Source organism: Paroedura picta, chromosome 2, assembly GCF_049243985.1.
Source record: "Paroedura picta isolate Pp20150507F chromosome 2, Ppicta_v3.0, whole genome shotgun sequence".
NCBI lineage: Eukaryota > Metazoa > Chordata > Lepidosauria > Squamata > Gekkonidae > Paroedura > Paroedura picta.
In genome coordinates this window covers 28,080,192-28,094,499 of record NC_135370.1, presented here as the reverse complement: position 1 = coordinate 28,094,499, position 14,308 = coordinate 28,080,192, and the positions used below count along the sequence as shown (strand labels likewise).

The window sequence follows — 14,308 nt, the reverse complement described above, 5'->3', positions numbered from 1 at the left end:
TATATATCTCAGGAGGGAATTGAAGCAGCAAACAGTGATTGCTAAAATGGACAACCTCCCACCCCCGGCCCCTGACGTCCTGTGTCATCTCTGATGACTTCCTGTGCTATCCTCTGGGTTGCCAGTTCTCCCACTATCTATTTATTGAGACACTGATACCCTGCCTTTCCTTGTGGTTCAAGGTGGCTATTGTAGGAAAGCCCCCCAGAAGCCCACTGTTTTGTCCACCAGTGCCTGTAACAGCAGAAGGAGGAGTTGGAGTGGGGGCACATTCTGGCATCGGGCTGATGTGCTTACATCGCTTGTACTAAGAAATGGAAGTGACACTATGAATATTCTAGGATTTGCAAAAATTCTATGGTTTTTATCATAGAGTTTTTGTAAATCCTAGAGTGTCGCATGAGATCACTTCTGGTTTGTACTGAAAGTGATCTGAGAGCACTACCGTCATGCCTCCTGATCGCTCCTGGGAATTGCTGGCTATGGCCTGGGAGACCTAAGGATCCTAAGCAGAGTTGCATCCTTTTAAATCCATTAAATTCAGTGGACATAGAAGGGCACAACTCTTTTCCTGACCACACAATGCCCAAAGGCAGTTTCCCAAAAGATTATATCAAACAAGATTTGGGAAAGACCACATCAAAGCAGGGCAGAGCATGGAAATGGGATAAATGGAGAATGGTTTCATGTGGATGTTCCCCCAGACATTTTCAAACTGTTTGTTTGTTTAGAGATATATGCACCACCCCTCTTGGACATACCATCTTGGGATGGTTGACACAATCCAAAAACTCAATAAACCCAGTGAAATTAACAAATCTCAAATTTAAAAATTATAAAAGCCACAAATAATCGCTGTTGCATCAGCCAAAAATCTATAATGATTTGTAGCCAGCCCATTTTTAGTTGTGCATTTGAAACAGTGTGGGAACTGACTGTATCAAACTCCAGTTGGGCATGACCAAAGAGCATTGTTGTGGCTACTTGCAGTGTCCACTATGTGCACCTATCCTACTTCCCTGTCTGCCAGAGTTCCACATGAGGGGGGGGGGGCTTGTAAAAAACCAGCACATTTGCGGGCTTAGATCACATAATTCTGATCCCATGTAGAAATATGGCAGCCGGCCCTATAATTCAGGCCTTTATTCACTGGCTTTTCCCGTTTTTGGGGTAACAGATGCTTGTGTGCAGATACTCAGCAGAGCTGTAGTCAGGACATGAGTGTCTAGGGCAGGTGACTGGGATGCTCCCATCATGCTACTGTGGTTCATCAGTCAGAATTGGAGTAGAGGGCTTTAGAAATCACAAGATAATTTGTATGGGAGTGTGCTCAGAATTGTAGTTCCAATCTAGAAGTGGAAGAAGAGCATGTTTTTATATCCTTCATTACTTAAGAAGTCTTTAAAACAGCTAGCAATCACCCTCCCTTCATCTCCTCACAACAGACACCTTGGTGAGGCAGGTGGGGCTGAGAGAGCTGGGAGTGGCCCAGAGTCACCCAGCAGGCCTCATATGTCTTATTGTGACTGACAAACAACATTCCTTCCTCCCCTCACTACGGTTGCCTTCTGAGTTTGTTGGGGCTGAGAGAGTCCTGAGAGAACTGGGACTGGTCCAAGGTCCCCTAGCTGACTGCACGTGGAGGAGGAGTGGGGGAATCAAGCCCCATTCTTCTGATTAGAGTCCACCACTCTGAACCACTACACCAGGGGTAGTCAAACAGCGTCCCTCCAGATGTCCGTGGACTACAATTCCCAGGAGCCCCTGCCAGCAAATGCTGGCAGGGGCTCCTGGGAATTGTAGTCCACGGACATCTGGAGGGCCGCAGTTTGACTACCCCTGCACTACACCATGCTGGCTCTCTAGAGATCCATGTAGCTGTGACTTGGCTAAGGAGAGGCTGTGCTTTTTCTCTAATTGAGTTTTAATCTCACTTCAGTGTTTCTCATCACTAATATTTTGCCCTTCTCCCAGGCGTAATGCGTTGCCAGTTTTGGAAATGTCAGCCAACGTTTCATTTTATTCCCCCTCAGATAATGTTGATTTTGTACAATTGCATGTACCCATTGTTCCGTTAATTTGCTTATTCGCTTCCTTCATCTGTATCCTGCCTTTCTTTCCCACGGAGACCCAAAGTCACTAACAAAACTTATTCATTCCATTCTCCTCACAAGCACCCTGATAGGTAGGCTAGACTTAGAGTCAGTGCCTGGCCTGGCTTCCTTGGCAAAGTAGGGATTCGAACCTGGGCCCGCCAAATACTGGTTCATGCTGGCTGTAATGAATTTGGAGCAGGGAATTACAGAAAATCCTGCAGGAGGGAGTTGAACCTGTCGAAAGCTCGTTTCAAGTTGCTTGGCCCTTCCATTTCTGCAGAAACAAATCAGTGTGCAAAATTAGCAAGGTCTCTCTTTAATAAGGAAGCCAGCTTTTGGACACAGGATATTTAACTGGGTAATGTGCATATTAGGCTATGCCCCATCATGTTACCATTTTGAAAAGAAAACACCAGCAGCAGAGGCAACAGGAGTGCATGGGCTAGAGAAGGACTTTTCTCCCTTCCTCACAATACAAGAACTGGTGGGCACTCCATGAAATTAAGCTTAGGGCGAAGAGCCTCTTGTGGTGCAGGGTGGTAAGGCAGCCGACATGCTGTCTGAAGCTCTGACCATGAGGCTAGGAGTTCGATCCCAGCAGCTGGCTCAAGGCTGACTCAGCCTTCCATCCTTCCGAGGTCGTAACCAGCTTGCTGGGGGGTAAAACGGTAATGACTGGGGAAGGGAATGGCAAACCACCCTGTATTGAGTCTGTCAAGAAAATGCGTAACTCTAAGGGTCAGACATGACGGTGCTTGCAAGGGGATACCTTTACCTTTACCTTTAGGCTTAGGACAGTGAAAAGGAAGAGTAATTCACCCATGGAATTGACTGCTGCAAGAAGTGGTACTATAGGCATAGAAGCCTTTAAAAGGAGTCAGGATAAACAGTGGGTATTAGTCACAAAGTATAGATGAAAAACTCTGCCTGGGGCAGTGATGCTCTTTATTCTTCGCACTTGCGGGGGGGGGGCAACAATGGGAGGGCTTCTGGAGTTCTGGCCCTGCTGGTGGACCTGCTGATGGCACCTGAGTTTTGGCCACTGTGACATAGAGAGCTGGACTGGGTGGGTTATTGGCCTGATCCAAAATAGGTTCTCTTCTGTTCGTATCCGTGAAGAACTCCCAGGAAAGGTTTATTGCTATGAGAAGCCTTTCACAGTTGAAAACTGACAATGGTCTAAACTTTATTCTTCCTCAAAAACACAAATCATCCACAAGGGGTATTGGAGGAACCACAGTGTTTGGGATTCTGAAGCACTGTTTTAGCAAATATTTATGAGTCATGTGAGGGATATATCATTCCGGCACCAGCACGAGGCGCATATGAGATCAGCCTATCTCGAGCTGAAAGCATGGATAGAAAAGTTCAATTTGTCTGTGATGAAATGTATGTTCTGTTCTTATTATAACCACAATAGCCTATTGCTTGCAATGCCTGCTTCTTTCCCAAGAAAATATGGATCAGGTCTGCCTTCAAAGGAGGGATACGTGATCTCCCCAAAGGCGCCTGAAAACATTTTGAAAGATTCTCATGAGGAAATGTTGCAACATGTTCAGTGCTTAATCAAGGACAGACATTTCAGAGCCCATTTTCTACTCACCAGCAAATGAGATCGATAGTGTTAAAGCATGTTCAGTGCCTTATCCAAGGACAGAAAATTCAGAACCTTTTTTAACTGTTTACAAAGAAAATTAATTGCAAAGAAAAGGATTCCTTTTCAAATTTGGTGTTGTTTTTCTTGTCTGGGCTTGGCAAGGGACATGACCTAATATGCAAATTACATCATTAATATGGAGATAGATCAAGATGGGTTGCTTGTTAGTCTGTCTGTAGCAGTAGAAAAGAGGAGGAGTCTAGGAGCATCTTAAACGGACAAAGTCTATGGAAGGGTATGAACTTACTTGAAGACACACGAAAGCTCATACCTTGCCACTAATTTCATTTTTCTTTAAGGTGCTACTGGACTCTTGCTCTTTTCTACCATTAATGTGAAAATAGGAATATAAGAACATCAAAGAATCCATGTGGGGTAAGGCCAATGGCCCATTATGTGCTGGATCTACAGGCAAGACATCAAGCACAAGTGGGCAAGACAGTTCTTCATTTGTTGTTCAAATGAGGAGAGCATGCTCTACTTCCTGGTGAGTAGCTTGCTAGAATCCCCATGTGTGACTGCACAGACTGCACAAGTGAAAACCAGGTTTCATTTACCTGTAACTGGTTTATCAAGCATCTTCTGTACAGGTACACATGCCCTCCCTCCTGCCCTGCTGCATGCTTGGCTTTGGCAGCATTAGAGGTACTGAAAATAAAGGGGGTGCTACTGCGCAGGACCATGTGGTCCGTAGGTGGAAACAAGCTTCTGGCTCTGGGTGCACAGCATGCGTGGAGGTTTTTAGCTGTAAAGGCCTATCCAGTGGCAGGCTTGTTTATGTAGTCCCATGTGTGCCTACACAGAAGATACTTGAACAAAATAACAGGTAAGTGCAACCTTCATTTAATCCTAACTGTGGTGGCCAGGCTACTGTTGGGGTAGGTTACAGAGAATCCATCACCCCTGTGCTGAGAGATCTGAATTGGCTACCCATTTGTTTCTGGCACAATTTGAAGTTCTGGCTCAGGGTCAAGGAAACGTAATGACTACTTCCTCCTATACTATCTGCTTCCCAAGCCCTCTCCTCTTTGCCCCCCACCTCAGTGGTAGCATCTAGCCTTTGTAACATATTGGTGCCCAGTTGACAGTTTTCTAGGTGCAGGATCAAAACAGATCTCTTAATCGAGGATTTTAATTATGGATCAAATCTTACCAAATTCGTGACAGCCTGCTTCATATTTACAGTTTGTTTTTAGTGCTACTAACATCTTGGATTGCCTTACCTTGGATTTTTTAAATGGCTTGTTATTCCTATACTGTATTTTTTAATGGTATGCAGGACTCTCAAGAGGTGGTGTAGAAATGCTCAAAATAAATACACCAGTGTTGGGAAAACCCAGTTGTGGCAACAGTCAGAGCTTCGTCTGTTTCTGTCGATGTGGCGCCCGCTAAACCCACCCCTTTCCCCTGCCTGCTTCCATCCTCTCCCAGGCCCTTGAGAGTTACCTGGACCTGTGCAACGAGCAGATCGATGGCATCGTCACCTTAGTGCGAGGAAAGCTGTCCAAGCAGAACCGAGTGACTCTCGGTGCACTTGTCGTTCTGGATGTTCACGCAAGAGACGTTCTCGCATCCCTTGTCAACAAGTGTGTCAGTGACGAAAATGACTTTGAATGGCTAAGCCAACTTCGGTACTACTGGGAGGTAAATGATACCCTCGAATCCTATTAGAGGGCAATTTCCTCTTGTTGCTTTTCAGTTTGGTTTTGCCTGCTGACATAGGGGGAGTGATACGCTAACACGATACTTTTGTTTAGAAGAAGAGGAGTTGATCTTTATCTCTACCAGAAAGAGTCTTAAGGGGGTGGCCAGTCTCCTTCCCTTCTTTTCCCCACTGCAGGCACCCTGTGAGGTCGGTGGGGCTGAGAGAGAGCCCTCATGTGACCCGTCTGTGAGCACAGCACTATCAGGGCTGTGAGAAGCCCAAGGTCACCAAGCTGGTTGTAGGGAGAGGAGAAAGAAGAAAAGTTGGTTCTTATATGCTGCTTTTCTCTACCCAAAGGAGTCTCAAAGCGGCTTATAATCGCCTTCCCTTTCCTCTCCCCACAACAGACACCCTGTGGGGTGGGTGAGGCTGAGAGAGCCCTGATATCACTGCTCGGTCAGAACAGCTTTATCAGTGCTGAGGCGAGCCCAAGGTCACCCAGCTGGCTGCATGTGGGGGAGCGCAGATTCACACCCGGCTTGCCAGATTAGAAGCCCACACTCCTAACCACTACACCAAGCTGGCTCTGGAGCAGGGAATCAAACCTGGCTCGCCAGATCAGAAGCCACTGCTTTTAACCACTGCACCAAGATTTGCTGATACCCAAAGATACCTTTCCAGTCATTCTGTGGAGTGCGAGGCAAGGTGTTTATCAGCCACGTGTACAACATTTGTAACTAGAATGATGTTTCTTCCCCCAACAATTCCCTGCAGCCTTATTGAAATGGCAAGAGGTTCATAAATAAAAAGTCGTTCTGTCAGGGGCCTTGCCTGAGTCTCCCTAATGCTGCTGAAGAAATTGGGTCCCCCCCCCCCCTTAAAAGTTTTTCATCGTTGTGGCCTCCTGCACAGTCCCATATGGGGCTGCATGATGGCGGCCGGCTGCAAAGAAGAGCTTGCAAGCTTTTCTAAAGACATTTCTGGGGTGTTCCTCCTCTCCTCTCCGTCATCAGAGATCCCTTTTCCTTCCCAAAGGGTCACATGACAGAGGCAGGGCGAGCACCCCTCCCGCAGTTTCTCACAGACGGGAGGGAGGGGCAGGGGGAGCACTGCACAAACTAGACATTTCGTTAGAAAAGCTTGGAGGCTCTTCTCCATGGCCAGCCTACCATCATGCGGTTCCCCACGTGGGACTGCACAGAAGGCCACTCGATGAACAACGGGTACAGGTCAGGGGCACCCCTGTTTTCTGCTGAGCGGCCTTTCATTGACTTTTGTCCGCCTCCACAGTGTGAGCCGGGCAATGCTAGGCAGGACATGTATCAAAAGCACCTCTTTTATCCACGTATGATGCTCTGTCATTAGGAGTTCATTTACAGTGGCAATTAGGCAAATTGCTCTGAGTGCCTACCTTGTTGGGAGACTGCAGAAATCATCGTATTCTTCTTCGCTAGAGCCGTCAAAATATTGTCTAAACGGCGGGTTGTTCCGCTTATTATCTGATGATGATTTAGTTGACTGTGCAATGAAGGCGTGGTGGTACGTACATTGACTGTTCTGTGTTGGAAGGGGAAATGTGCTTCTGTGTTGGAGGGGGAAATGTGCCTATACCTGACTTCGATACTGTTTGACGCTAAAGGATAATTTTAGGTGCTTTTCGGAAGTGTGTGTGTGTGTGAGGCAGCGTATGTGTCAAGTGCTGTCAAGTCACTTCTGGCTTACATTGACCTTTTAAATTAATGGCCTCCAAAACCTCCTGTGGTTAATAGCTTGATTTAGGTCTCATAATCCGTCTCATGTTGGGTCTTCTTGCTGCCTTCAGCTTTTCCTAGCATTATTGTTTTTTCCAGGGACTTTTGACTGCTTAAAACATGACCAAAGTACAGTAGCCTTTTAGTCTTTTTAACTTGTAGGGAGAGTTTAGACTTAATTTGATCTTGAACCCAGTGATTTGTCTTTTTTGGCGATCCATGAGATCTGTAAAACTCTACTCCAACATGGCATTTCAAATGAGCCAAATAAAGCTATATATACATGTCTGTCGTTCTGTCTATCTCCATCCATCCATCCATCCATCCATCCATCCATCCATCCATCCATCCAGTTCCATAGCTGTGGCTCAGGGATTCTAGGCTAACATGGAACAGAATGTAAAAATAAAACCTTTGTTGTGGTTGTGATTGTTTCAGCTCCCTCACATGACAAGGCAAACCAGTGGTTGATTTCAAGTGTTTCTTTCATTGGCTATGGGAGCTGCATAATGGGAACTAGATGTAAAGTGCCACTTGCACATGCATCTAGATGCAAGAGATTCGTAGTCAGGAAATTCCTTAGTACCTTCCTCTACAACTTCAAGTGTAGGAGATAGGGTTTAAATGAGGAGAATGGTGCTGGGAGAAAGCTGTAACATCCCCCACACCGTGCTCCTATTCATGCGCCCCTTCTAACAGATGTCTTTGCATTAGAAACTGGGGCCATAAGAGATCCTGATCTTAGATTTCAGTGGGTTACACATGCTTGGACATTCAACAAACATACATAACACTAAAGTTTACTTTGCTTTGTAATCTTATTTTCTCCTTTAAGCATTTCTGTCCTACCCTGTTTGAAATTGAGGCAGTGAATAACACAGCAACCAAACTGGAAGTACAAAAATTATAGTAGTCCATTGAAAAATTTGCTTTTTAAAAAAAGATCAGTACACAAGTTACAAATTTAAAACTCTACATAAAACTCTGGGCTATTCCACATTGTAATTTCCGTTTAAATATCAGGAAGGAGTTCCTGATGGTTAGAGCGATTTCTCAGTGGAACAGGCTTCCTCAGGGGGGTGGGGGGGTTCTCCATCTTTGGAAATTTTTAAACAGAGGCTGGATAGCCATCTGATGGAGAGGCTGATTCTGTGAAAGCTTAAGGGGGTGGCAGGTTACAGTGGATGAGAACTAGGGTTGTGAGTGACCTGCATAGTGCAGGGGGTTGGACTAGATGACCCATGAGGTCCCTTCCAACTCTATGATTCGATGATAATGTGTGGCCTTATTGATTTGTTCCCCCTCCCCTTTTCTGTGTATCCTTATTGTTTTTTTACCCCTTTTCTCCCCCTAGTGGTCATTTCGATGCTACGTTTCTGTATATCCAGCATTAATATGCCAGACATACAGCATTGCAATATCGGCTACTAGAAGGAGCAAAACACATGTGGGAAAGAGCCTCCCACTCTAAGCAATAGAGGCAAACTGCTACTCTCCAGTTGTCCATGGACTACAATTCCATGAGCCCCTGCCAACTGAAGAGCCATACTTTCACTACCCCTGCCCTAGAGACAAGTGATGAAAATGAGAACGCAGAACACTCAAGAATTCAAAGTCACAGGTTCTGCAAGCTCAGAACGAGTATAGTCAAATCTGTTGGGGGAAAAAACCCTCCCCTCTGCCAGGTGCTCTGGAGCTAGATTGCCTTGTTTGCTTTCCTAAATGTAGCAAATGAAGGTAACTTTCCTTACCACTTTGACTGTCCATTCCAAAGGCCTGGACCCATTCATGAGCTCATGAAGAAACCTGATACGGACTCAGACTGTTGATACATCTAGGTCAGTGCTATCTGTTCAGAGTGGCACCAGCTTTCTAGTGTATTAGGTGGAGATGCCAAGGATTGAACCTGGAGCTCTCTGCATGCAAAGCAGATGCTCTACTTCTGAGCCACAGCCCCTCCCCATCATAGAAAAGGCCCATAACCTTGCTGTAGGCATATGGACTGTGACAAGGGAGGGCACCTTAAGGAGGAGGTTGCCTGAAGAACTTAACTGGTGCAAGGGGTTATAATCACAGACTCTGCTGAAATCTTTGCTTCCAAGGCTTAAATGTCTTCAGGGTGCTTATTTCTTCTGTTTTCTGTCCTGTGCTCTTTGCATTTTTGCATAGGAACAACATCTGCAGACAAAAATGATCAATGCTGGTTTGAGATACGGATATGAATACCTTGGCAATACCCCCAGGCTAGTGATTACTCCACTTACTGATCGATGCTACAGGTAAAGTTGCTGAAAAGATTATTAAAAAAATGTTTCTATATTAGGGATAATGCAGTTATGTCATGGAGCTAAGAGCTGCCATAATAGAAAACTTGATTCACAAGCTTCCTCATTATTTTCTGTTTGGTATAACGACAATATTTGCATGTCTTCCCTAGAGTAGGTATATTAAAATTTAAATTAACATAGACACCTACATGTTTATTTTTCTTGAACAGCTAATGATGTATTTTGTCATTCCCATGTCCTTAAAATCCCAATATATTTTGGGAAACACTTGTTTGTTTGTGTCTGACTGTCTACTTTTATCCCAATGTTCAGCTATTCCCAATAATCAGGCTCCATTTAGGAAAGAAAGCTCTTTATTGAAGAAATTATGAGCAGAACATCACAGGGTTTTTGCTAAGACTGGAGAGTCAGGCCTAAGGACCCCTTATCTACCCTTTGCCCACAGCCCCTCCAGCACCAAATGGTTTAGGTGCAAAAGGTCCTTGTCTCTGGAAGATAGAGGTTCCCAGGCACAGCAGAATAGGGGAGGGAAGAAGCGGGAAGAATGGGCCCAGAGTTTTCCCACCTAAGATCTAAGGCAAGATGGCTGGCCTAAGGATCCTGGGGATACAGGCATAATTAACTGGCAGGAGCATACAATTGACAGAAACCAGGTTACCTGGCAAGAGCATTAATAATGGTTTTGACAGTATCTATTTAGGTGGCCTCTTGTGGCACAAGGTGGTCAGTCAGCCGACATGCTGTCTGAAGCTCTCACCATGAGGCTGGGAGTTTGATCCCAGCAGCCGGCTCAAGGTTGATTCAGCCTTCCATCCTTCCGAGGTCGGTAAAATGAGTACCCAGCTTGCTGGGGGGAAAAACGGTAATGACTGGGGAAGGCACTGGCAAACCACCCTGTATTGAGTCTGCCAGTAAAACGCTAGAGGGCGTCACCCCAACGGTCAGACATGACTCGGTGCTTGCACAGGGGATACCTTTACCTTTACCTTATTTAGGTGGCATCAAGTTTCAGCCAATTTATAGCATGCCCAGTAAGGGGCTTTCAAAGCATGTGAGAAGCAGAGGTTAGCCATTGCCTTCCTCTGCAGGGTCTTCCTTAGTGGTCTCCCTTCCAAGTACCGATACTGCTCAGCTTCCACAACTGACAACTGGACTATGCATTTGGCATAGATTTAGGTGGAAAAACGCCCAATTAATGCATTACTGATATTGCAAGAAGCCATGGGGTGTGTTTTGTCAACTCTTCCCTCTTTCCTTCCAGAACTCTGTTTGGTGCCCTCCACCTTCATCTTGGGGGTGCCCCAGAAGGCCCTGCAGGAACTGGGAAAACCGAAACGACAAAGGACTTAGCGAAAGCAGTTGCCAAGCAATGTGTGGTGTTCAATTGTTCAGACGGTCTGGATTACCTGGCTCTGGGGAAATTTTTTAAGGTAGGCGTTGCTGTTGTTAGAACACATTTATCCATCTCACCGTGCCGTATGGAGAAGCAAAGACGACACGAGATTGTTCTGAATTCACTCTCGCTTTTGCTGTGTCAACGCAAGCCTGCCAGGATTGACAAGAGAGATGAGGTCTGGGGAATTCTTCAGGGGTTAGTTCCAGAGGGTAGCTGTGTTGGTCTGCAGTGGAACAGCTCGATTCAAGTCCGATGATGCCAACAGGATTTTCGAGCCAAAATTGACTCTGGAAAACTTATACCTGGGATAGCTTGTTGATTTCCCAAGAAATATGTTATGCCAGGGGTGATCAAACTGTGGCTCTCCAGATGTCCATGGAATACAATTACCATGAGCCCCCGCCAGTCCACTGGCAGGGGCTTATGGCAATTGTAGTCCAGGGACATCTGGAGAGTCACAGTTTGTCCATTCCTGTGTTAAGCCATATGATTGCAAACCTTCTGGCATTTGAAAACTCATTCATTCTGGAAGGATTTTAAAGAGATTTGGAGGTTCCATCAGGGCGTTACTGTCTTATTGATTACAAATACAAGCCACCAGGCCTTTGCACTTAGCAGATTCCACCCTTGTTTTAAAATTGGCAATAAGTACTGGGTTTGAATGACTGGTGTTTTGAGATGAAGGTTTTTTTGTTTATGTGTCTCTAGGGCTTGCTTTCCTGTGGAGCGTGGGCCTGCTTTGATGAATTCAACAGAATTGACTTGGAAGTACTTTCTGTTGTCGCTCAGCAAATTCTGACTATCCAGAGAGGTGATATATATATTGTGTTTTTAAAATCTACACTAGCTTAAAACATAAAGAACATAAGAAGAGCCCTGCTGGATGAGACCAGTAATCATAAGAACATGTCAGGCCAATGGTCTACCTAGTCCAATGCTCTACTTCACACAGTGGCCAAATCCCAGGTGCCATCAGGAGGCCCACCAGCAGGGCCAGAACTCTAGAATCCCTCCCTCTGTTGCCCCCCAAGCACCAAGAAAACAGAGCATCAGTGCCGCAGGCATAAGAATACAAGGGAAGTCATGTTGGATTAGCGCAATGGCCCATCCAGTTCAACACTCTGTGTCACACAGTGACCAAAATCTACCAGTGGGACTATCTAGTCCAGCATCCTGTCTCACAGAGTGGCCAACCAGTCCCTCTTTATGTCCAACAAAAGGGCATAGAGGCCAACGCCTTCCCATGATATGTATGTAAGATCCCTGGTGGATCAGGCCAGTGGTCCATCCAGTCCAGTTTTCTGTCTCACACAGTCGCCAAGGAATTCCTCTGGAGGGCCAACAGCAGGGCAGAGAGGCCGAGGCCTTCCTAAGAATCTCAGAAGAGCCCTGCTGGATCAGACCAGAGGTCTATCTAGTCCAGCTTTCTGTCTCACACGGTGGCCAACCAATTCCTCTGGAAGACCAATAACAGAGCATTGAGGCCAAGGCTGTCTTCTGATGTTGCCTTCTGGCTTAGTGCCTCTGAATGTGGAGGTTCCCCTCAGTCATCATGGGTAGTAGCTATTGATAGATATAACCTCCATGAATCTATCCCATCCCCTTTTAAAAATAAAATAACCCATCCTCAGAAAAAAAATAAAACCGATTTCCCTTGCTTTGCAGGTATCAATACCGGGTCTGACATCCTAGTATTTGAAGGGACTGAGCTGAAACTTAACCCAACATGTGCCGTCTTCATTACCATGAACCCTGGCTATGCTGGACGCTCAGAACTTCCAGACAATTTGAAGGTGCTGCAGCTAGTAACCAGAAGTACTTTTTGTAGTCTTAAAAAAACGCACTAGAAGTGATGGTCAGCTGGTGGTGGCGGTCGGAAGGTGGTGACAAAAGGATCTGCAGACTGTATTGGCTGGCCAACTGGGTGAAGGCAGCAAATGCTGTGGGCTCCAGTGCCTGAGGAGATCGGAGACAATTTGCTCAGATGTGCCCATGAAACCCATTGTGCCCCCAAGCAATCACAGGATGTTCTTGAAGCAGGGGTAGGTGAATGGTGGCTCTCCAGATGTCCATGGACTGCAATTCCCAGGTGCTGATGGGAATTGCTGGCAGGGGCTGATGGGAATTACAGTCCATGGACATCTGGAGAGCCACCTTTGGGCCACCCCTGACCTAAAGTAATACTTTTTGTGGCAGCCATTGTAGCCCAGACTGGGCCCTCTCTCATCAGAGCTTGGAAGCTTAGCTTGGTGGACCATGACTAGTACTTGGGTGGGAGATCAACCAAGGAATGTCAGTCTTGCTGTGCAGAGGACATCAGTAGCAAATCACTTCTGCTCATCCCTTGCCTCGAAAACCCCACAAGGCGAAATTTCATGATATCGCCGCTTTTAAAGCGAGCTTCGCCCTCAGTACAAAACATAAAATGCAGCATAGAGTGGAGTGCCGTGGACGGACTTAAAATATCGGATAATTAGTTATGGATTCCTGTCGGGAGATTCGGAAATGCTGACACTGCGACGTCTCTTGCCGTTTACCTCGCAGGCCCTGTTTCGTACAGTTGCTATGATGGTCCCCGATTACGCCATGATTGCCGAGATCGTCCTGTACTCCTGTGGGTTCGTTACTGCCCGGCCTCTCTCGGTGAAAATCGTCGCTACCTACCGCCTGTGTTCAGAACAGCTGTCTTCCCAACACCATTACGACTACGGAATGAGGGCTGTGAAATCGGTGCTCACTGCTGCAGGAAACTTGAAGGTAGAAGGCTATGCCCGTTGTTAACCATCTGACTAGCACTGTGTGCATTGTACTAATTGTACTAATTCGAGAAACTGGAAAGAGCCACACTAGATATTTCAGTGGCCCCAAGCCTGCCGTGGCCACCCTATTCGTTCGTTCGTTCATTCATTCGTTCTATTTATATACTGCCCTCCCCGAAGGCTCAGGGTGGTTTACAGCAGTGGTCCCCAAACTTTTTATCACCGGGGACCACTCAGTGCCTTTTACTGAGGCCCGGTGGGGGGGGGGGTAGTTTACTCTTCTACTCTCAACCACTGCCCTAACACTCTCTGATCGCTATGGTAATGTTTAAACATCCCTTCAAAATCAGATACTGACACGCCACAACAATGAACATAAGGAACATTTTGTTTTCATGGAAATTTTAACTCATGACAATGACAAATCAATGGGAACCCTGAGCTTGTTTCTCTGCAACGAGATAGTCCCATCTGGGAGTGATGGGAGACAAGGACACCCAAAGTGTGTTGTAAAGGGCCGGGGGGGGGGGATGAAATAAAGGGCCGGAGGGGGGGAGAAGGCGTCCTTCGGTGCCCACCTCGAAGGACCGCATGTGGTCCACAGCCCACAGGTTGGGGATCGCTAGTTTACAGGAAACAGGAAAAAGATGCAGATAACATATGGTAACAGGTGATAACAGTAATAACAACAATAACCTTAACATGATCGCAACAAT

At 46.2% G+C, this 14,308-nt stretch overlaps 1 protein-coding gene across 4 annotated transcripts in view; it reads left to right on the top strand.

Moving 5' to 3' along the window:
• The window catches only part of DNAH7 (dynein axonemal heavy chain 7), a 168,300-nt gene that overhangs the window by 62,477 nt on the left and 91,515 nt on the right, over positions 1–14,308 (top strand). For all 4 annotated transcript variants that reach the window (XM_077319509.1, XM_077319510.1, XM_077319508.1 and 1 more), the window contains 6 exons: positions 5,185–5,397; positions 9,319–9,428; positions 10,699–10,867; positions 11,542–11,644; positions 12,499–12,626; positions 13,378–13,590. In XM_077319509.1, the coding sequence (XP_077175624.1) occupies positions 5,185–5,397; positions 9,319–9,428; positions 10,699–10,867; positions 11,542–11,644; positions 12,499–12,626; positions 13,378–13,590 (936 nt within the window). The remainder of the gene's footprint in view (positions 1–5,184; positions 5,398–9,318; positions 9,429–10,698; positions 10,868–11,541; positions 11,645–12,498; positions 12,627–13,377; positions 13,591–14,308) is intronic.